This window comes from Scyliorhinus canicula, chromosome 7 (assembly GCF_902713615.1).
Source record: "Scyliorhinus canicula chromosome 7, sScyCan1.1, whole genome shotgun sequence".
Classification (NCBI taxonomy): domain Eukaryota; kingdom Metazoa; phylum Chordata; class Chondrichthyes; order Carcharhiniformes; family Scyliorhinidae; genus Scyliorhinus; species Scyliorhinus canicula.
This window is the reverse complement of record NC_052152.1, coordinates 114721844-114745578: the sequence shown is the minus strand read 5'-3', so window position 1 is coordinate 114745578 and position 23735 is coordinate 114721844. Positions and strand designations below refer to the sequence as shown.

General features: G+C 46.2%; 1 protein-coding gene across 2 annotated transcripts in view; it reads right to left on the bottom strand.

The window, feature by feature from the left end:
- The window catches only part of enox1 (ecto-NOX disulfide-thiol exchanger 1), a 370497-nt gene that overhangs the window by 294510 nt on the left and 52252 nt on the right, over window positions 1-23735 (bottom strand). For both annotated transcript variants that reach the window (XM_038802705.1, XM_038802704.1), the window contains exons 2-3: window positions 5836-5973; window positions 176-349 (exon numbers count right to left, since the gene is read on the bottom strand). In XM_038802705.1, the coding sequence (XP_038658633.1) occupies window positions 176-349; window positions 5836-5973 (312 nt within the window). The remainder of the gene's footprint in view (window positions 1-175; window positions 350-5835; window positions 5974-23735) is intronic.

Sequence of the window (23735 nt, the reverse complement as noted above, 5' to 3'; positions counted from 1 at the left end):
TAATACTGACCATTCCGAAATAAGGACACTTCAGATTTATAAATAAGCGTACAGTGGCAATCTGTCTGTGACTTTGAAAATTATTTCAGTTTACAATTTCTCAATCTTTGTTCCCTTCTGCCCCAACCTAGCAAGACATATGCAAGTTATACAGTGAAGTGTTTCGCAGACTTACTTGGGTTGGCTGGAAAGAGAGTACAGCTTGTACAGTGGATAATTTCTTTCATTACTGGTAATCCTGGTGGAACAGCAGGCCGCAGTAAACTAATCCCGGTCATCATGGGATTGACTGGTGCCATTCCTGTCATTAGCCCGAGGCTATGTTCAAAGGCCGGAACACAGATGGGATCTGTAGACACAAGAAAATTCTTGTTTCTGTTGTGCTGGTATACTGATGTAAACATCAATCACTCATAAGGGATTGTATAAACACAGTGTTGGTTCATTTATTGAGACTAAGCACATGAGAACATTTGAACAAAGGTAGAAGGCTTGAAAACATGAGCAGCTGAGCTCTGTGTGTGTGCTCTGTGCAAAAACAAACATGTAATTAAGACTAGAGTACATGACAAACCTCCCTTCTAGTGACATCATGCTGCTAATCCCTGAAAGGCATGTTACAATCATTAATCTTTCTGTAGATACGTTGTGTGTTAGCTATCTTTCCATAAAACACTTTGCTTTGATTGCAGGCACATTATAAGTGATGCTCCCAGGATGGAACCTCCCTGGATCGGAGCACAGGTTAAAGAATCAAACCACACACTCAATGTGCTGGATCCGGACACTAATAGTGACGATATATACCATCATCTCCACTTCTGTTAACAGATACTCCACAGTGGCAGTGTAGCCTTGCAAGAATTACCCTGCTGTGCTTATCAATTCCAGCCCTACTGAACCCAGAGTTGCAATACAAGTGAAATTGAATGTTATTTTAAAATATCCCAGGACGTTGGCTAAACCCAATAAACTGTTCAATTGTTTAATTTTTCTATGTTGGATTATGAGAGTCTGTTTACTAATGATGCTCATTGTGCTTGGTTAGCTAAACCTGGGTAAGGACTCAGAGAAAAGAAAACAAAGCTGGAAGTTAGTTGCTAGAAGCCTGCAGGTCCAGGGCAAGATCACCAAGTGCCCTCGGCAGGCCTTCAGTCATATGCGTTTACCCTGCCCCTCATTAACATTCAAAAATAAATACTGTGTATTAGTTTAAATAACAATTCTACATTTATAATTACAAATTTATTTGGCATAAGAAAGGAGAATACTGTGACACTGATTTAATATTCTCATTGTTCTATGCTTCCCAGAATAGCTACCAGAAGAGATGCACATTACATTACACAATGTCTTCCTGCTAGAGTTACTTGATGATTTTATCTGTAATTTATATAATCGATAATTATTACGATAGCGTGGGTGAGATTGAAATTACAGTCTTTGATATTATTTACTGATCAAGTATTGGAATTGTCATTTAGATGTACACATTTGTTAAACTGCCACGTAAACAGTATGAGGATTGTGATATATCTTGGGAAAGATTAATGTAAATATATGGAAATATCTATGTATGCCAGAATACATGGATGTATGTGAGTAGATCTGGGCCTTTCAGCCTCACAGCTGAAACGTGGTTGTTTACTAATGTAGTTTCATGAATACTTTTTTTTTATGTCCCTTCCACTCTTTCCAAATGTTGCCACTCTAGATGACCCCCTATCTTGTCTGGTGGCTGCATCAGCTCTGGAAGCATGGCAGAGCATACATTTGAAAGCATCGTAAATCAAGTTCCCATGCATAAATAAAAGCTGGTGTGCCATCTCTGCATAGCTCAGAGATATAAAATCAACCACAATATTGATTTAAACTAAATCAATTTAATCTAAAATGGCACAAATAGAATATGCATCCCAAAAATCCCCGCATGTGCTAGTTTTGTTATGATTACAATAATGTTGTGTGATATGTTCTCTGACATTTTACCTGCTTACTGTCTCAGCTGATTGAGATTCTCATTGCATATTAAAGCACACTATTCATTTTGAAGGTTAATTGTGACGGGGTAGGTGGTGTGCAAGGCTGATTGATCAGATGAGTGTCTAATACTTGTCTTGCATGCTGTCTAGCAACTAGCCTCCAGTTTTGTCTACATTTCTCTGAGAATTTCAAATCCAATCTTACACTGAAATTATGCTTTGGTACACTAAAGTCATGGGCAGGATTTCCAGTTATGGGGCCATGTCCCCACGCCGGCATGAAAATTGGTGCCAACCACTCCAGCGTCAATGGCCACCGAAAGTGAGGAATTGACCCCGAGGGAACTAGGTTGGCGCCGGAGTGGTTGCCAAAGCTCCGGTCGGCGCTGAACGGCCCGTAGGAGTTCGCGCATGCATGGAACGGCCGACGTATTTTTGCGCATTCGCGGGGGTTCCCTTCTCCGCGCCGGCCCGCAGGCAATATGGCGGAACCCTACAGAGGCACGGCGCGGAGTAAAGTAGGCCCCCACGGAACCAGCCCGCCCGCCGATCGGTGGCCCCCCTGCCTGTGGTTGGATCCCCCGCCCGCACCCCCAGGACGGCCCCCGCACACTTACCTTCCAGGTCCCGCCATGTGTGAGGTGAGTAATCCACGCCGGCGAGACTGGGAAAAACTCCGCCACTCAGCCCATCGGGGCCCAGAGAATTGCCACCGGTGCGGCGGGAATCCCGCTGGTGCCCGAAAAATGGCGCCGGAGAATAGGGAAGCCAGCGTCGGGGCGGCGGGACGGGATTCGCACCTCCCCCCGGGTATTCTCCGATCCTACGCTGGGTCGGAGAATCCTGGCCATGAAGCGACATTCAGCGGACAGAGTCCATGCTACTGGTGAAGGCTAAAGCATTCTTCTGCATTTCCCCTCTCTGATATTTTAAATCATGGGCTGGCATCTCTGTGAGAAACAAAGAGAACCTGCTAACATTTGTACCCTTGGGGGGGGGGCGGCGGCAAGGTGGTTAGCACTGCTGCCTCACGGCGCTAAGGACTTGGATTCAATCCCGGACCCGCGTCACTGTTCGTGTGGAATCATAGAATTGCTACAGTGCAGAAGGAGGCCATTCGGCCCATCGAGTCTGCACTGGCCCTCTGGCAGAGCACCTGACTTAGGCCGAATCCCCCAGCCTGTCTTTATAACCCCACCTAGTGGCAATTTAGCACAGCCAATCCACCAAACCTACACATCTTTAGACTGTGGTGCGGTGAGCACCTCGAGGAAACCCACGCAGACACGGGGAGAATGTGCAAACTCCAGTCACCCGAGGTCGGAATCGAACCCGGGTCCCTAGTGCTGTGAGGCAGCAGTGCTAACAATTGTGCCATCTTGCTGCCCCATTTCATATTCTCCCCGTGTCTGCGTGGATCTCACCCCTACAATCCAAAGATGTGAAGGGTCGGTGGATTGGCCACACTAAATTGCCCCTTAATTGGATAACTTAGAAAAGAATATTTACATACCAGCAGCCCACCACTCAGTCTGTAAGGATTATTTGCATGCGCTTACTTGGCCCAAATCCCAATGGGCAACAAGCTGATCCTCCTTGATGACTTCCACGCCAGAGTTAGAACATAGAACAGTACAGCACAGAACAGGCCCTTCGGCCCTCGATGTTGTGCCGAGCCATGATCGTCCTACTCAAACCCACGTACCACCCGATACCCGTAACCCACCCAACAACCCCCCCCCCCCCCCCCCCCCCCCCCACCTAACCTTACTTTTTAGGACACTACGGGCAATTTAGCATGGTCAATCCACCTAACCCGCACATCTTTGGACTGTGGGAGGAAACCGGAGCACCCGGAGGAAACCCACGCACACACGGGGAGGACGTGCAGACTCCGCACAGACAGTGACCCAGCCGGGAATCGAAACTGGGACCCTGGAGCTGTGAAGCATTTATGCTAACCACCATGCTACCGTGCTGCCCACGTTGGAAACGTCACGGTCTTAACTGGCAGATAGGGGGGTTTGCGAAAAACCAATACAATGGTACCCTGTTCCTGACAAAATAGAACACGGCCTTTTCATAACAAACACCTTGTTCTCTCAGAGAGAAAAGTAGAAAGCCTCATGGCAACACCCTCACTCCAAGCACTGGCACCTGTTCAGCTACGTCATTGTCTAAGAGGGACCGCAGGGACGTGCCCATTACCCCTGCCATGACAGGAGCCAATGAGGGCTGGCCCGAGCACCATCTGATCCGCTCTGTGATCAACACCAATGTAGCCCCAAAGCAGTGACAGAACAGAAACAGTGCAGCAGGAAAATCAATGCTGAGGGATTCAAAGACCCTGAAAAGGCAACCCTATTCAGCCAGCGCTTCACTGCCAACCTGATGGCTGCCAGTGACCCAGAGCTGCAGAGTGTCCACAGTGTCTGGTCTGCCCTCAAGGCCTCCATAATTAACTGTGGAGAGATGTTTGGTCACTCGACCAGGAAACACCAAGATTGGTTTGATGAGAATGATGAGGAGATCATGGAACTGATGAGTCGCAAACCAGAAGATTGATGTGAAAATTATCTTTCCTCTTGTGAGTGAGTCCAGAAGTAGGGGGCATTGTTTTAAAATCAGGGGTCACACTTTTAGGATAGAGTTAAGGAGAATGTTTTTTCTCAGTGGGCGGTGTAACTTTGGAACTCTCTCCCTCAGAAGGCGATGGAGGCGGGGTCATTGAATATTTTTAAGGTGCAATTAGTTAGATTTTTGTTAGGCAAGGGAATCGAAGGTCATCAGGAGTGCATGAGAATGTGGAATTAGAAACACAAACAGATAAGGCATGATCTTATCAAATTGTGGAGCACTCGGAGGGGCCAAGTGGCCTGCTTCTGCTCCTATTATGTCTGTTTACATATAAAAACCTGAGGGGGCTTATGAGGGTGGATTATGAAGGGTATTCCCTCTTCTGAGGGAAACAAGAATGAGGGGTGGAGTTTAGGGGTGCCCCTTTTAAAGCGGAGATGGGGAGGATTTAGTTATCACAGAATTGCAGTGGAGAAAGAGGCCATTCGGCCCATCGAGTCTGCACCGGCCCTTGGAATGGGCATCCTACCTAGGCCCGTATATCCACCCTATCCCCACGCTTCCACCCTATCCCCGTAACCCCACCTTACCTTACTTGGACACTAAGGGCAATTTAGCGTGGCCAATCCACCTAACCTGCACATCTTTAGACTGTGGGAGGAAACAGGAGCACCCGGAGGAAACCCACGCACACACGGGGAGAATGTGCAGACTCCGCACTGACAGCGACCCAAGCCGGGAATCGAACCTGGGACCTTGGCGCTGTGAAGCCATTGTGCTAACCACTATGCTACAGTGTTGCCTTATCTCAGAGGGCTATTAGTCTATTGAATTCTCTTGCCCAGAGAGCAGTGGAGGCTGGGTCACTGAATATATTCCAGGGTGAGTGACAAAGGTTTTTGATAAAATAAAAAATAATCTTTATTGTCACAAGTAGGCTCACATTAACACTGCAATGAAGTTACTGTGAAAAGCCCCTAGTCACCAAATTTCGGCACCTGTTCGGGTACTCAGAGGGAGAATTCAGATAGAAGAGGGAGTCAAACATTATGGGGGGGCGGGGGCGCAGACAGAAAAGTGGAAACCCCCAACTAGATCAGCCACAATCTTTTCGAATGGCGGAATAGGCTCGAAGGGCCTACGCCTGCACCTATATCCTGTGTCCCTAATCTTTTTGGAACCTCCTGTAATCGCGCAGCTTTGTGTGAACATGGGAGGCATGCAGTTAATTGAGTTTAGAAAGGTCAGGATACAGTGCTGCATCAAACATATTTACCTGATACCAGCGGTGGCCCAGTTAGTCCCACTGGGGCTATCCCTAAGTTATTCATTGCAGTAGCCCATGCTGTGGTGTCAGTAACGTTCATACTGATCTGACTGGGGCCCATGACTATACCTTCCAAACCTTCTGTTCCTGTGGGAAATAAAAGAAAATAAGAGTCATAAATGGTGCAGAAGGAGGCCATTCAGCCAATTAAATTCATATTGGCTCTGTCGAGTCATCCAGTAACACCGACCCCCCCCCCCCCCCCCCTTGCTCTATCCCTATAATTCTGAAAGTTTGGCACCATTTGTAGAAGAGCAGGGAGGTGTTCTCCCCGGTGTCCTGGTCAGCATTCACCCCTCAACCGCCATCACTACGACAGATCATCGGGGCACTATCATGATGCTGTTTGTGGGGGTTTGAGGTGTATAGATTTCCTACGTGTCAATCCTCCTCCTTCAGGAGCCATATACTCAGAATGCATTGACGACCATGGAGTTCCCTTGGATTGGCCCATGGTTATTCTTGGTAAATTACTGCAGTGGTTTTCCATTGCTTTCTCCAGCGTGGTTGACCCAGAAACACTTACTACTTGCTATGTTTGATCACAATACCAACACGACTTTCATGGTCCAGACAGTAAAATGGACCTGGACCCTAGCCACTGCACCCCAAGGCCACCACATTAGTGACTACCATTTGATAAAATACTCCATTGACTGAGAAGAAATTTAGAACATCCTGGAAGTGTCAAAAGCCCTGTCCACCAAGCGAAACAGAGGGAGCGATAATCAGAAGAATAAAATCTTTGGGTGGGAATCCACCCCACCCCCCCTCCCTCCACCATGCCAACTATATTTCATGTGGCAGAGTAGGTGGAAAGAGTGGAACAAGGTGCCATTAAAATCAAACAGGGCGGGATGTTGAAATGGCAGATTGGTTGGCTATTTGAACATGCTGAATTACACACGCCTGAACGCACATGGACAGTCACACACACACATACGCACGTAAACACATGGGGCTGGATTTCCATAGTTAGGGTGGGAATCGGGATTCGGGCAAGCTCCCAATGTGGTCCCGCCTCCTGACTGCCTGTCCACTGTCATTTCATGGTGCTGACTCGGGGATGGGCTGGAATCGGGGCTGCCACCTGATGGAGCAGCATGGAAGTGTTGCGGAAATGGTGTTGGGCGCAGAGGTGGGTCTTGAGGCTGATAAAAGGCATGCCCCAGGCCTGGTTTACTGACGCTGATTTTACACAGCTGCATTCAATTGGCAGGAATTATAGAAAACTGTCCACAAACGACACACCTGCAACAATACTCCTTGTAGTTTGTCTCTAACTACCCTGCTTGTTCCCTGTGTGAATTTGAAAACTTTGATCAAACCACCTTCTGAATTTCAGGAAATACCTCATTTGTGTAATCTCGTCCTGTGACTTACCCCTCGGAGTGCAGATATCATTCTGCTAAATCTATGATAAGGCTAATATATCCTGGCCACGGTGTGGTCCACAGAAAGGCTCACAGTATTCCAGGTGTGGTCTAAGCAGGACTTTGTATGGTTGAAACATGACTTCTAATCTGTTGTATTCTAGTCCTTTGGACATAAAGGTTCAATATTCCACTTTGATTTTTTTTTATGCCAATTCAAGACATTTTAATGATCTGGCTGTCTGGACCCCCGTGCCTCTTTGGAATTCTAGCTTTTCACTATTTAGAAAGTTTTTGATTCTATCCCTTTTTAAGTCTTAAGTGAATTACTTAACATTTACCTGCATTGAAATCCAGTTGCCACAGGTTCTGCCCTTTTGCTTAAGCTATTATTATCTTTGTAGTTTAATGTTTCTATCTCAGCTACTTACAATGCCACTGATCTTTATAAGTTCATAAGATATAGGAGCAGAATTAGGCCATTCGGCCCATCGAGTCTGCTCTGCCATTCTATCATGCCTGATACGTTCCTCATCTGCTACCTACAATGTTACAGGCCTAGAGCTGGTTTGCAAAATCAGCCAGAGCATCTCCTCCCTAGAACACATGACCTAGGAGCAGGAGTAGGCAATTTAGCCTCCCGAGCCTAACACACTCAATGCGATCTTGGCTGATCCCATCATGGCCTCAACTCCACTTACAACTTAAAAGTCTATCTAACTCCTCTTTAAATTGACTCACTGTCCCAGCATCCACCACACTCCGTGGTAGCGAATTCCACAGGTTCACAACCCTTTGAGAAAAGTAGTTTTTCCTCAAATATGTTTCGAATTTGCTCCCTCTTATTCTAAGATTATGACGTCTCATTTTAGAATGTCCCACAAGAGGAAGCATCAGCTCCACGTCTACTTTATCCATAACTTTTAGAGTGAGGAACTTGGTGTATTACTCTCTATCCCAATCATTTGAGCGATTGATAAATATGGCAAATAACTGAGGCCTCAATACTGAGCATTGTGGGACACCACTCGCTATATCCACCAATTAGAGTAGCTGCCCACGATCTCGACTCTCTGTTTCTTGTCACTCAGCCAATTTCTGAACTAGGTCAATAATTTTGCCTTCAATTCCGTGAGCTTCAACCTCAGCTAGCAGTCTCTGATGAGGGATTTTGTCAAATGTCTTCTGGAATTTCACATAGCCTCCATGGGATCGATGCTTCCCTTTCATTACTTTATTTGCCTCTTCAAAAATTTTCATCGAATCCATCAGGCAAGGCTTCTGCCCTGCTGTTGGGACAAAGTTTACCCCTTCTGAAATTCTTTTTTTTGCCTTCAGGTTATCAACTAACACATGAAAGAGTGAAAAGATCAGTCAGAAAATAAATGGCAATAATGGCCTGAAAGTCCCCGGGCAGCATGGCAGCATAGTGGTTAGCACTATTGCTTCACAGCTCCAAGGTCCCAGGTTCAATTCCCGGCTTGGGTCACTGTGTGTGTGGAGTCTGCACGTTCTCCCTGTGTCTGCGTGGGTTTCCTCCCACAAACGATGTGCTGCAAGGTGAATTGGATATTCTGAATTCTCCCTCTGTGTACCCGAACAGGCGCCAGAATGTGGCGACTAGGGGCTTTTCACAGTAGCTTCATTGCAGTGTTAATGTAAGCCTTCTTGTGACAATAAAGATTATTTTTTTTTAAATCCAGATCTGGTAAAACTAGTTAGAAGTTTAAAATTCTAGTATTTTTGAAATGAAGCTGAGCTAAATCATTACGATGCTTAGTGCACCACTCTCACTTTACCAACTGGGGGTGGTGATATGCATCACTGTAAATACAGAAGGGGTTAATGTAAATACATGTAAACTAGATAGACACTAGAGGGAGCACCAGAGACATGACACACAGACACTCAACCAATAGGCCAATAAGATAGGACATGACCAATGGGCATTCACGGTACACAGAGATGACACCACCACAGGAGGGCATTACACCAACCCATATAAAAGGAACAGAACACATGATCTTCCTCTTTCCAGTGGAGACACTCAGTGAGTACAGACACAGGGTTGATTTGAAACACATCACACCCACCACCTGGATTGTAGCAGACTGGTTCGTCAGTCTGAGTAGCTATAGCAGGATTAACAGGAGAGTCGAATCCAAGTAGGAGAATTGTTAACAGTTTAATAAATATGTTAAAGCTATCTCCAAGTCTGAACCTTCCTTTGTTAGCGTGCACATCAAGGAAGCAGTTTATGCTACGTCAAGAGCATAACAAAACATTGGCGTTGTTGGTTCTTTTTCAATTGGGAGTCTTTTATTGATTTTGCAAAGTCGAGTTGATTAAGCAGCTACGAGACTACTTGTGAAGAACACTTGTAGAATTTTGTGCTGATATGGTGGCACACTGGTTAGCACTGCTGCCTCACAACGCCAGGGACGCGGGTTCAATTCTAGCCTTGGTCAACCGTCTGTGTGGAGTTTGCACGTTCTCCCCGTGCCTGCGTGGGTTTTCTCCAGATACTCTGGTTTCCTCCCACAGTCCAAAAGATGTGCAGGTTAGATGGATTGGCCATGCTACATTGACCCTCAGTGGCCAAGGATTTTCAGGCTAGGTCGGGTTACGGGGAGAGGATAGGGGAGTAGGGCTAGGTAGGGTGCTCTTTTAGAGAGTCAGCGCATACTCAATGGGCCGAATGGCCTCCTTCTAAACTATAGGAATTCCAATTTGAACATTTCCCCATGCTACATGTTACCAACAAGAATGCTTTGTTGATTATTGCATACAGTACTTGACACCCTTCAACTCCCACAATGGTAGGCAGGGTCAGGTCAGCATTGCAAGTGTCTGACTGGGTGAGTCGTGACAACAGCAGCACACTCGGCATCCCCTCTGAATCTGCTTCTCATTGCTGCATCTGTTAAGTGGTATTCTGGCACAATGAAGTGCAATGCTATTTATTATACAACGTATGAGGATTTATGCTTAATTACCCTTAATAGACATTGACTACGATTGACAACTCAGTCCTTGGGTACAAATTAATACTGTCCTCACACTGGCTCAATTTAATGCCCATGTCCATGAGAAATATACAGGATAATAGATGGCAGATTTACGTTTGTAAAACTTTTAGTCTCACTCCATATTGGATGATTTTGTGCTAACTCTGATTTTATTGTCACAAAGGATTTACAAAGGTGATTCCAGAATTTCAAGGGTACGGCTATGAAGAACGATTGAATAGGATGGGGTTTTTTTCTCTCAAGGAAAGAGAAAGTTTAGAGTTACTGGGTCAGTGGGGTAGACATGGAGAAGACCTTTCCACATGTGGGGGTCATAAATCTTTTTTTAAAATATTTTTATTCTCTTCTTTCACATTTTCTCCCAAATTTACACCCACCAACAATAAACAATAATCAGTAACAAATATGTCAATTCCCATATCAATAACAACGATCTCATCCTCCCACCAAACCCCAAACATTAGCCCGCATGTTCACATAAACAAATGACAAAAACGAATCAGGGATCACCCATATTCACCATTAACACACACAGTCCCCCTCCCCCCAACCCTCTCAACCACCTCCCCCAACTAATGTTCGATGTTATCCAGTTCTTGAAAGTGTGTAATGAATAACTCCCATGAATTGTAGCACCCCTCCAAGCTTCCCCTCAGTTCAAACTTAACCTTCTCAAGAGTCAAGAATTCCAACAGGTCCCCCCGCCACACCAGGGCACAGGGTGGAGAGGCCGCTCTCCATCCCAACAGGATCCGCCTTCAGGCGATCAACAAGGCGAAGGCTACAGCATCTGCCTCCGCACCCGTTTCCAACTCCGGCTGGTCCGACACCCCGAATATGGCCTCCCGGGGACCCGGGTCTAGTTTCACAAGCACCACTTTAGAGATTACCCTAAAAATCTCCTTCCAGTAGTCCTCCAGCTTTGGACAGGACCAAAACATATGAACGTGATTAGCGGGGGCCCGCATAAATCTAACATAAATAGTCATTTCATAGATAGAACATTATCATAGAATTTACAGTGCAGAAGGAGGCCATTCGGCCCATCGAGTCTGCACCGGCTCCTGGAAAGAGCATCCTACCCAAGGTTAACACCTCCACCCTATCCCCATAACCCAGTAACCCCGCCCAACACTAATTTTGGACACTAAGGGCAATTTATCATGGCCAATCCACCTAACCTGCACATCTTTGGACTGTGGGAGGAAACCGGAGCACCCGGAGGAAACCCACGCACACACGGGGAGGATGTGCAGACTCCACACAGACAGTGACCCAAGCCGGAATCGAACCTGGGACCCTGGAGCTGTGAAGCGATTGTGCTATCCACAATGCTACCGTGCTGCCCCTTTGAGTGTTAGGACTTGAGTGTTGCTGGAAAAAGAGACATGCTGTTGAAGCTTTTCGTCTTGCAATCTTCGGGGCAGATGCAAGACATCCAAATTTCAAAGGGAAAGACAATTAATACAGCAAGTAAAAAAGGGCTGCTGATTGGTTTGGAAGTCAACCCTGATTGGTCTTAATTCACCATGGTGAAAGCACCAGGGAGCAATTCAACCCCCCCCCCCCCCCCCCCCCCCCCGCTTTGGTTTGTTCTTCTGTGGACAGATCCCTGCACATGCTTCTATGTAGCTTCCAGCTAGTGTAAATTAGTTACATTATGACCCATTTTTTTTCAGCACTGCTCAAGTATAAGATAAATATAAGATAATCCTTAATAAGTTAAATAAGGCAGTCAGAATTTTTTTAAAACTCAGTTAGTGAGAAAGTGGAACGTGATACCACATGGTGAGTAGTATTTACAGGGAAACAGCACGGTGGTACAGTGGAACCAGGGACCCAGGTTCAATTTCGGTCTCTGGTGACTCCCTGCGTGGGTTTCTTCCGGGAGCTCCGGTTTCCTCGCACTGCCCAAAGATGTGCAGGTTAGGTGGACTGGCCATGCTAAATTGTCCCTCAGTGTCCAGGGATGTGTAGGCTAGGTGGGGTTACGGGGAAGTGGGCCTAGATAGGGTGCTCTTTCAGAGGGTTGGTTCAGACCAGACTTGATGGGCTGAATGGCCTCTTTCTTCGCTGTAAGAATTCTATGATTCTAAGTGCAATGGAAGGATAGGTTGACAGGGTAAGATGAAGTAGGGTGGGTGGAGGTTGGTGCGGTGTGCTCACAGGATGGTCATATTTTCATTTGAACCTATGGCACAAAGAAAAATAAATTCCAGGAAAATGTTGTTCAGTTCTTTCTGTATATGGACATAAATAATGTAATAATTATTTTGTGAGCCTTAGCTCTCAGTCAAGCATGCATAATGAGGCCATCCAGTGTCAACGAAAGAGTTCTTCCACTTGACCTCATTATGTACGCTTGGCTGAGAGCCCAGATTCATAAAAGGATTATTTCTGTGGAGGGTGCTGTTTTGACAACTGGAGAGAGCTATTGACGGTGCTTAACTAACAACTTTAGTAGTTTTAATAAGTTGTTCTTTCTGTGATCTATTATGTCACTGTTTCAAAGTTTGTTCGCATAAGGTTAATTTAATGTTCAGAGTTTGAAGACTCTGCTAATAATATTTTAATGGTTTACCTGATTACCACTTTTATAGCGTTGAAGGAACAGCTTTTTTTTTCAAAGGAAAGAATGGATGTTTTTTCCTGACAAGTTACATATGCCGTTGTTACCATATCGCTCATTGGTTCCATACATAGCACGTGAATGGACATGGAACGGCCATAAATTGGCACGAGTTGAGATGGGGGGGGACAAGGGACCATGAAGGTGGGTGGGGGTCATGAGTTGGCATGGGGCTCAAAGGAGCCATGGGATCGGTGGGAGTATAAGCTTGCATGAGTTGGAAAAGAGGGGCATTGGGGGCATGGAAGGGATATGGGGATACATATGTGTTTAATTTGTGTTTCAAGAGGTTCTTCAAGCTATGGTTTATGTATCCTCTGAGGAGCTGTGGACTATGGGTCCTGGGGAAGCCGGCCAGAATCCATGGAAACTCAGGGTAGCTAGGAGTAGCTCACCCCTGCAATGGAGCTGGCCAAATTGGGATCGCAGAGTGCAGGCTGACTATTTACAAACTTGTCCTGTTCCAGTGAAAAGTAGAGGAGCTATGAATCAGAGCAGGAATCCCAAAATAGTATCACAGCCACTATTTCTGAATTTGGATTCTGTGAAAATCAGGGCCACGAGTGCACTGCTGCCTGTTTACACACACCAAACATCACTTTGCACCAACGCAACAGACAGCAACAAAGCCCTGTGACAGAGGAACACTCTTGTTTCAAGACCAAATCAAACATTACAGTCAGCACCCAGAGAAGACTCCCTTCTCATTAATCTGGCTTGGACTGACATTTTGAGGTGAGAGGCCAGTACCTAACTCGTCATGCACCCAGTTGATGATTCAGTGATTTGCATTTGGGATTTTTTAATGGGTGAATCGATCTATGGCAAAACAGGTAGGAATGATGGTCCATTTTACACTCTGCTGAAGAATCTTTTGCCCTGACTTCAATACAAGAGAACACGGAGGGTGGTGTAACATGAGCTGCTGATTCCCAACTGTCTGATTTGTGTGACCATTAAAGATTGACTTCACCTTTCTTGTTCTCTTGTGAAGTTTGCGGGGGGGGAAGGTGGTGAATTCACACCAGGACAACTGTTCCTGTACCATCAAATTATCCCATGTGAACTTGTTTTGGAGTGGGGTATGGATGGTTACTGGGTAATTCACAGCATTTTGCCTATCAAACAGACCTGTCCAGTATCTGTTTGATCGGGGCACTGCTAATTGGTTGCAGTTGCAAGGCCCCATTGTTGTCCATTTGGTGACATAGTGGTAATGTTCCTCGTCTAGCAATCTAGAGGCCCAGGACAATGCTCTGGGGACATTGGTTCAACTTTCATTAACACATCTGGAATATAAAGCGGGTGAACATCGATTGTTGTAAAAACCTATCTGGTTGACTAATGTCCTTTAGGGAAGGACATCTGACGTCCTCACCTGGTTTGACCTACGTGTGACTCCAAATCCATAGCAATGTGGTTGACCCTTGAATGGCTTGGCAAACCACTTTGCTCCAGGGCAATTAGGAATGGGCAACAAATATGGACTTTTCCAGCGATGCTCACATCCCGTGAAAGAATAAGGCGGGAAAAATAACCTCCAACTGATATGCTGGCACACCAGACATTTCAGGTTGTGAATACCCTTGCCATAAACTTAATAATTCACACTTGATTATCAGAAAATCAATTTCTTTACGCCCCTTAGGCAACAGTAGAAATTGTTCAAATAAATAAGTGAGAAATCTGTTGCAGTGACAGTGGAGAATGCCACTGTTTGACCTTCAGATGATTTGGTGAACAGCAAGGTTTCAGCATAAAAGTATCTTCACACTTAATTTACGACGTTATCAGTTGGGCCTTTTACGGGTACTAAAATATTGCTGGTGAAAGCACAACGCAGAGTGCAATTAATCATGAACTTATCTCAAGTAAAACAGGAAGTGTCAATAATGGTGAAGGAAAGCCAGGCCAAGCTGTAAACAACGGTGCGGAGATATTTCCCTTCTCCGAGTTTATGGTTCCCAAAAGGAACAGGACAATATTTGCAGAAGTAGACGAAAAACACTTTTTTTTAAAAAATCCTCCAGCTTCAGCAACTATGAACCATGGACACTTTGGAATGGGCTGTACTGGTTGCATTTATTCAGAATTGACGGTGGCCGTTGGAAGGAAGGAACCACAAAGCATTGAAGATGCCAGTCTCTATTTTTTCTGTATTGCAAATTAAATAAAGTCTGTACTTGGCATCATAAATGCCAATTATCCTGACTCAGAAATGTGCCTGTGGAACATGAACCCTGGACGACACTACACCCACCCATTCTCCAATGGCATGGAGAACAATTGTCGGCCTTCCACTGTCCCAGTTTCCTTACTCTTTCATGGGACGCAGGCATCGCTGGCAAGGACATCATTTGTTGCCCATCTCTATATGTACCCATGAACTGAGCGGCTTGCTAGGCCATTTCAGTGGGCAGTTCAGAGTCAACCACATTGCTGTAGGTCTCAAGTAACATCTCGGCAAGATCAGGTAAGGATGGCAGATTTATTTCCCTAAAGGAAGGAATTGTCTGAATTGGTCTTGTGAACCTTAAAATGGAACTACTGGGGGTGGAATATCCATTCCCCGCCATCAGTAGCCGGTTTCCTGATTCGGTGGATAATGAAGCATCGGCCGGAAAATGGGATCAGCGCCCGGTCCCCCGCCACTGCTGGCAGTGAACCACATGCCCACGCTAGCAGCAACATGCACATCAGTGCATTGCAGCCATTTGCATCCAATTAACAGGTCGGAAACCTGATTCTCCAGCTCATCCGTGATGCACCAGTCCTCTCAGCCGGAATTCATACAGGTGTGAATTGGTTCAAGTATTCTGAAGCATTGCCCTTACGTGGTGGACCCCGCATAGGTCATGATGGAGGTGGCCCCCAAAGTCCATCGGAACTTCTCCCCATAATGCAAACTCTGCCCCCGCTCGACCGCCACACTCACTGACCTCATCAGACATTCCCATCAGAGACCCCCAACAGAGACCCCCCAACAGAGACCCCAATCGGTCACCCCTCCTTGAAATCTGAAGAGTTGTTCAGGCAGTAGGTTTAAAAATCACATTTTCACTTACCTTTCCCTAACAGTTGCTGCATCAGGCAAAAGTATTTTAAGCAGCAGCTGTTACAAGTGTCAGAGGCTTCCTCCAAAGGCATGTATACTTCAAAGGGCTTCAAATCCCTTGACAGCCTTTGAAATGCAAATTGTGCATTCAGTTTCACACAGCAATAAATTGCATTAGCCAGTGATTGACAGTTTTATTACTCCAGAGACAGCTGCTTAGTGAATTATTGATCCATCTTTCCCTTCATGCTTGAATGCATCTCCATTACTCTGCTTTGATGCTAACATTGTTTATGAAGACTCCTAATATGTTTGACTGCCCCTCACCACATCAGAAGCGGCTAAGTGCTTTGACTTCCAAGAACTTAGTTGCTTTTGGTTAGCTCCAAAGGATAATGGAGATGGGAAGCCTGGGATTAGGAGGGATTGATCCCCTATATGGAGTGGGGCTGGAGGGGTGCTGTTGAAGCAGTGGGGAGATTGGAGTCTGTGAGGGTGCATGGAGTTTGCTACTATTTGGCGGGATTGGGGGATGGGTGAGGTCAGAGACCTCATAGGAAGGGGGTGGAAAGGGGCAGAGGGTCCCTGATTGCAGAGGGTCCTCGGGTAGGTGTGAAGGGACTCACCACCTACATCCATCTGGTCCTTACATTGCTGAACTTGCTAGGTAGCTGACAAGAGGCAGCAATGGCAGTCAATGTTCGAAAGCTGCCGGACAATGAGGCTCTCGCACTGGAGGTGGATCTGGGGTCAGGAAAACAATTTTGGATGCATTTTGAACACTGATAATGCCGCTTTGAAAAATTCTAGAGGGATGAGGGTGGAGAGGAGGAGAAATTCTTTAAGCAGTGAGTTGTTGTGATCTGAAATGCATTCCAAAAGGATGATGGATAAATATTATAAACTGCAACATCTACAGCGTTAAGTAGAAAAGGCAGGAGAATGGGACTAAAATTTTAAATACATAGAACAGGCACCTTGACCTATCTGATTCGATGAAACTCAGGATGAATAAATAACCATGGAGGGCACTACAAAAACATTAATGTCATGAGTGGAGTGTTCATTAAATTCCATCTTGTAAGCTTTTCCATTTAGTACTTAGATGACACTGAATTGTTGGCTTGCTGAAATGCAACACCGGACAGTCAGTCCTCTGGTTAATTTAATTTTGAGAACACAATCGGATTGAGTGAATTTAAAAAATAACTAGATGTTGTCATTGGGGCATTTCTGTGTGCACATACACAGTAGCTCAACAAAGCACTGCATAGTGTTTGATCCCAGGATCTCTGGAACTCGCCGTTGCTCAGATCGGGGAAAATGAGACATTTGCAGGACTGAGTCATGTCCTGTTTCCACAGCGTTTGGGGGTCTCGGTACAACTGCTTCTTCTGAGCAAATTGCACAGTAATTGAATTCAGTGACAGAACCTAGGGAAAATGGAGATCTCCAAAGTCTGTTCAATTTGAAATTTCATTCAGGGCAGTAATGAACAGCAAAAGAATTCCCAGCAATTGGGTTCCCTGAAATATTTAACGTTGATTAAAGCTTAGAGAATTAGCAGCGTTATATCACCAAAGAACCCTCCTATCTTCTGCACATTATATTTTCTAACTGTACAATCAGGCAGAATGTGAATTTTATTCCCTGTTATTTTCCCCTCAATTAATAGACGCTAATTGCGAGGCTTAGTCTCATCCAATTTAAGGTGCTGCACCGGGCCCACATGTCCGGGACTAGGTTGAGTAGGTTCTTTGGGGGTGAGGACAGGTGCACCAGATGTTCGGGGAGTCCAGCGAACCACGCCCATATGTTCTGGGCATGCCCAGCACTGGAAGAATTCTGGAAGGGGGTGGCGGGGACGGTGTCGAGGGTGGTTGGCTCCAGGGTCAAACCAGGGTGGGGCCTCGCGATTTTTGGAGTTGCGGTAGAGCCGGGAGTGCAGGAGGCGAAAGAGGCCGGTGTCCTGGCCTTTGCGTCCCTAGTAGCCCGACGAAGGATCTTGCTGCAGTGGAAGGATGCGAGGCCCCCAAGTGTGGAGACCTGGATCAGTGACATGGTGGGATTTATAAAATTGGAAAGGGTCAAATTTGCCCTGAGAGGATCAGTACAAGGGTTCTATAAACGATGGCAGCCTTTTCTGGACTTCCTGGCTCAAAGATAGGTAACTTGGTCAATAGCAGCAGCAACCCGGGGAGGGGGGGTAAGGTACAACTCCTTGTTGTAGTTTCTATTATGTAACTTAATATTGTGTTAATTTGCGTTGTTGTTAATATGCTGTGTTGTTCATGGAGGTGGGGCGAATGTTTATGATTGCTAATATTATTGTTATTTTTGGTATTTTATTATGGTTCGCTGTTGTATAAATTCAAAATTTTTCAATAAAAATTATTTTTTTTAAAAAACTAATAGACGCTAATGCTGGCATTACTGCTCCAATTTTCATCCTCGAGGTGGGTGGGGGGAGTTGGAAAAATTCCTGGCTCGGCCCAGCCACCTCAGGAGAAAGTGCCTGCGAAGGCAGACTCTTTATTTCTGGGGTCTGGGTGCAGATGAGAGCTGTAGTCGGGCCAGCTGATCTGGGAAGAAGTTCGAAGGCAGCTATAGGGGCTCCTGAATGTGGAGGCGGGCTGTTCAAAAGGCCCACCTCGGTACTTGATGTCACGTGGAGTGTGACATCTGTGATGTTGGGGATCTCCAGAGGATACCGAGATAGATCAACCACTCGGCACTTCTAGCTGAAGATTGTTGCGAATGCCTCAGCCTTGTCTTTTGCACATATGTGCTGGGCACCTCCATCATTGAGGATGGGGATATTTGTGGAGCCTCCTCCTCCAGTAAGTTGTTCAATTGTCCACCATCATTCTCGGCTGGATGTGGCAGGGCTACAGAGTTTATATTTGATGCTAGGGCAGCACGGTAGCATAGTGGTTAGCACAATTGCTTCACAGCTCCAGGGTCCCAGGTTCGATTCCCGGCTTGGATCACTGTCTGTACGGAGTCTTCATGTCCTCCCAGTGTGTGCATGGGTTTCCTCCGGGTGCTCCAGTTTCCTCCCACAATCCAAAGATGTGCAGGTTAGGTGGATTGGACATGCTAAATTGCCCTTAGTGTCCAAAATTGCTCTTAGTGTTGGGTGGGGTTACTGGGTTATGGGGATGCGGTGGAGGTGTGGGCTTGGGTAGGGTGCTCTTTTCAAGGGCCGGTGCAGATTCGATGGGCCGAATGGCCTCCTTCTGCACTGTAAATTCTATGATGATAGTGTTCTTTGTGAAATCGCTTAGCTCTGTCTATTAATTGCTGCGTATGCTGTTTGACACACAAGTAGTCCTGTGCTGTAGTTTCACCAGGTTGACACCTCATTTTTCGGTATGCCTGGTATTGTTCCTGGCATGCCCTCTTGCACTCTTCATTGAACCAAGGTTGATCCCCTGGCTTGGTGGTAATGGTAGAGTGGGAGATACCCCAGGTCATGCGGTTGCATACAATTCTGCTGCTGCTGATGGCCCACAGCGCCTCATGGATGCCTTGAGTTGCTACATCTGTTCGGAGTCTATCCCATTTCGCTGAGTGGTACTGCTGCACCACACGATGGAGAGTATCTTCTATCTTTGTCTCCACAAGGACTATACGGTGGTCACTTCTACCGATACTGTCATAGAAAGATGCATCTGCAGCAGGCAGGTAAGTGAGGATGAGCTCAAGTATGTTTTTCCCTCTTGTTTGTTCCCTCACGACCTGCTGCAGTCCCAGTCTGGCAGCTATATCTTTTAGGACCCTGGCAGCTTGGTCGGTGGTGGTACTGCCAAGCCGCTCTTGGTGGTGGGCAATAAAGTCTCCCACCGAGAGCATATACTGTGGCCTTGCCACCCACAGTGCTTCCTCCAAGTGAAGTTCAACATGGAGGAGAACTTGTTCATCAGGTGATGGTGGCCGGTACGTGGTAATCAGTAGGAGGTTTCCTTGCCCATGTTTAAACCGAAGCCATGAGACCTCATGGGGGCCAGAAATGATGTGGAGGACCCCAAGGGCAACTCACTTCTGACTGTATACCACTGTTCCACCACCACAGTTGGTGATAATGGAATGGTGATAGTGGTTTCTGGGACATATGATTCTGTGAATATAACTATGTCAGGCTGTTGCTTAACTAGTCTGTGAGACAGATCTCTCAACTTTGGCATACCCCGTGGCCCCAGAAAACACACTACTCGAGGACCTGATAGGCACAAGCAGCGACAAGTGTGGGCTATGTGGGAAAATATACGGACAGCTACTGGACAGAGCTTGAACTCCACTGGACGAGACCAGACAAAAATGGGAGGACGAATTGGGGACATAGGTAGGATGGGGACTCTGGAGCGAAGCACTGAGCAGGGTGAGCTCCACCTCCTCCCGTGCAAGACTTAGCCTCACGCAGCAGTGCAGAGAGCACACTTGACCAGAACCCGAATGAGCAAGTTCTTCCCGGAGGTGGAGGACAAACGTGAGCAGTGCCAGAGGGGCCCGGCCAACCACACCCACATGTTTTGGGCTTGCCCAAGCTTGCTGGGTTCTGGACAGCCTTCTCCGAGGCAATGTCTAAGGTGAGGGTGAAGCCATGCCCAATAGTGGCAATCTTCGGGGTATCGGAGCAGCCAGAGCTATACATGGGGAAGGGAGCCAATGCCCTTGCTTTTGCTTCCCTCATCGCAAACCGGAGAATCCTGCTCGGCTGGCAATTGGCAGCACCACCCAAAGCTGCAGACTGGCTCATTGAGCTCTCGGAATTTCTCCACCTGGAGAAGGTTAAGTATGCCATCCGAGGGTCAGAGGAAGGCTTCCTGGATACTTAGGGGCAGTTCAGCAGCCTTTCCAAAACCTGTTCGAGACCAGCAACGAGGAATAAGCTAGAAGAAAAAAAAGACGAGGAACCCCACGCAACCGAATATAATGTATATACACAACAACTGTTTGGCACAAGCCAAACGATATTAGTAAGGAGGACTTTGCAGGGTCGGTAGGGCTGGGTTTGCCGTTGTCGTTTCCAGTGCCTGGTTCAATGCAGTGGTCAATCCAGTTTCATTCCTTTTTTATGTTTTTGTAGTGGTTAAATACAACTGAGTGGCTTGCTCGGCCATTTCAGAGGGAATTTAAGAGTCAACCACATTGCTGTGGGTCTGGAGTCACATGTAGGCCAGACCAGGTAAGGATGGCAGATGGGAAATTGCAGATGCATTAATGATGATTTACCAAAATTCACTTGACTCTGGGATGGTCCCGGTGGATTGGAAATTAGCAAACGTGACACCACTGTTTAAAAAAGGAGGTAGGCAGAAAGCAGGAAATTATAGGCCAGTGAGCTTAACTTCGGTAGTAGGGAAGATGCTGGAATCTATCATCAAGGAAGAAATAGCGAGGCATCTGGATAGAAATTGTCCCATTGGGCAGACGCAGCATGGGTTCATAAAGGGCAGGTCATGCCTAACTAATTTAGTGGAATTTTTTGAGGACATTACCAGTGCAGTAGATAACGGGAAGCCGATGGATGTGGTATATCTGGATTTCCAGAAAGCCTTTGACAAGGTGCCACACAAAAGGTTGCCACATAAGATAAAGATGCATGGCATTAAGGGTAAAGTAGTAGCATGGATAGAGGATTGGTTAATTAATAGAAAATAAAGAGTAGGGATTAATGGGTGTTTCTCTGGTTGGCATCAGTAGCTAGTGGTGTCCCTCAGGGATCCGTGTTGGGCCCACAGTTGTTCACAATTTACATAGATGATTTGGAGTTGGGGACCAAGGACAATGTGTCCAAGTTTGCAGATGACACTAAGATGAGTGGTAAAGCGAAAAGTGCAGAGGATACTGGAAGTCTGCAGAGGGATTTGGATAGGTTAAGTGAATGGGCTGGGGTCTGGCAGATGGAATACAATGTTGACAAATGTGAGGTTATCCATTTTGGTAGGAATAACAGCAAACGGGATTATTATTTAAACGATAAAATATTAAAGCATGCCGCTGTGCAGAGAGACCTGGGTGTGCTAGTGCATGAGTCATAGAAAGTTGGTCTACAGGTGCAACAGATGATTAAGAAGGCAAATGGAATTTTGTCCTTCATTGCTCGAGGGATGGAGTTTAAGACTAGGGAGGTAATGTTGCAATTGTATAAGGTGTTAGTTAGGCCACATCTGGAGTATTGTGTTCAGTTTTGGTCTCTTTACTTGCGAAAGGACATAGTGGCACTGGAGGGTGTGCAGAGGAGATTCACTAGGTTAATCCCAGAGCTGAAGGGGTTGGATTATGAGGAGAGGTTGTGTAGACTGGGACTGTACTCGTTGGAATTTGGAAGGATGAGGGGGATCTTATAGAAACATTTAAAATTATGAAGGGAATAGATAGGATAGATGCGGGTAGGTTGTTTCCACTGGCGGGTGAATGCAGAACTAGGGGACATAGCCTCAAAATAAGGGGAAGTAGATTTAGGAGTGAGTTTAGGAGGAACGTCTTCACCCAAAGGGTTGTGAATCTATGGAATTCCTTGCCCAGTGAAGCAGTTGAGGCTCCTTCATTAAATGTTTTTAAGGTAAAGATAGATAGTTTTTTGAAGAATAAAGGGATTAAGGGTTATGGTGTTCGGGCCGGAAAGTGGAGCTGAGTCCACAAAAGATCAGCCATGATCTCATTGAATGGCGGAGCAGGCTCGAGGGGCCAGATGGCCTACTCCTGCTCCTAGTTCTTATGTTCTTATGTAACACACTCTCAGTGACCTCATCAAAATAGTGACACACACCCAGTGACCTCATCAAAATTGTAACACACTCTCAGTGACCGCATCAAAATAGTAACACACACCCAGTGACCTAATCGAAGCAGCAACAAATAACCTGTGACCTCATCAAAATAGTAAATACACTCCAAGTGACCTCATCGAAACTGTAGTGAACACCCTGTGACATCATTGAAATTGTAACCCTTCCTGTGACCTCATCAAAATGGTTACCCAGCCCCAATGACCTAATCAAAATAGTAATACACTTCCTGTGAGTGGGGAGGGATAGAGAAAGGGAATGTGAGTGGGGGGGGGGGGGGGGGGGGGGTGTTGGCAAGGGGGAATGTGAGTGGGGGGGGGAATGGAAAAGGTGAATGTGATTGGGGTGATGAGAGAAGGGGAATGTGAGTGGGCGGGGGGGAGGGTGGCAAGGGAGAATGTGAGTGGGGGGGGGGTGGAAAAGGTGAATGTGATTGGGGTGATGAGAGAAGGGGAATGTGAGTGGGCAGGATTGGAGAATGGGAAGATCAGTGATGGGTAAGGCTGCAGAAGGGAGGGTTGGTGTTATTGATAGTGGAATCCTGAGGGGGACAATCCTGGGTATTGATGGTGGGCGCGAACATTCACGGTTTCAGGGGGACAGGGTGACACCCGGGTGGAGGGAAACAATTCCACCCATGGTCAGCATTACTGAGACTAGCTTTCAATTCTAGATTTTAATAATTGAATTTAAATTCGACCAGCTGCTGTGGTTAGATTTGAACGCATGGCCAGTGAGCATTAGCCTGGGCCCCTGTCTATGATATTACCGCTACACCAGTTTCCTTTAACAGACAATATGCAATAACAAGGACCTTTACCAAACCTAAGTAAATACAGGGCTATTTTGTAAGTGCTATGATAACCTTTTAAATCACCATCATTGAAAAATAAGTGAATCTGAACTAAACTGTAAAGTTCCCACAAAAGCGATGAGACTTGCTGGAAAAGTGACAATATTAGACAGGTT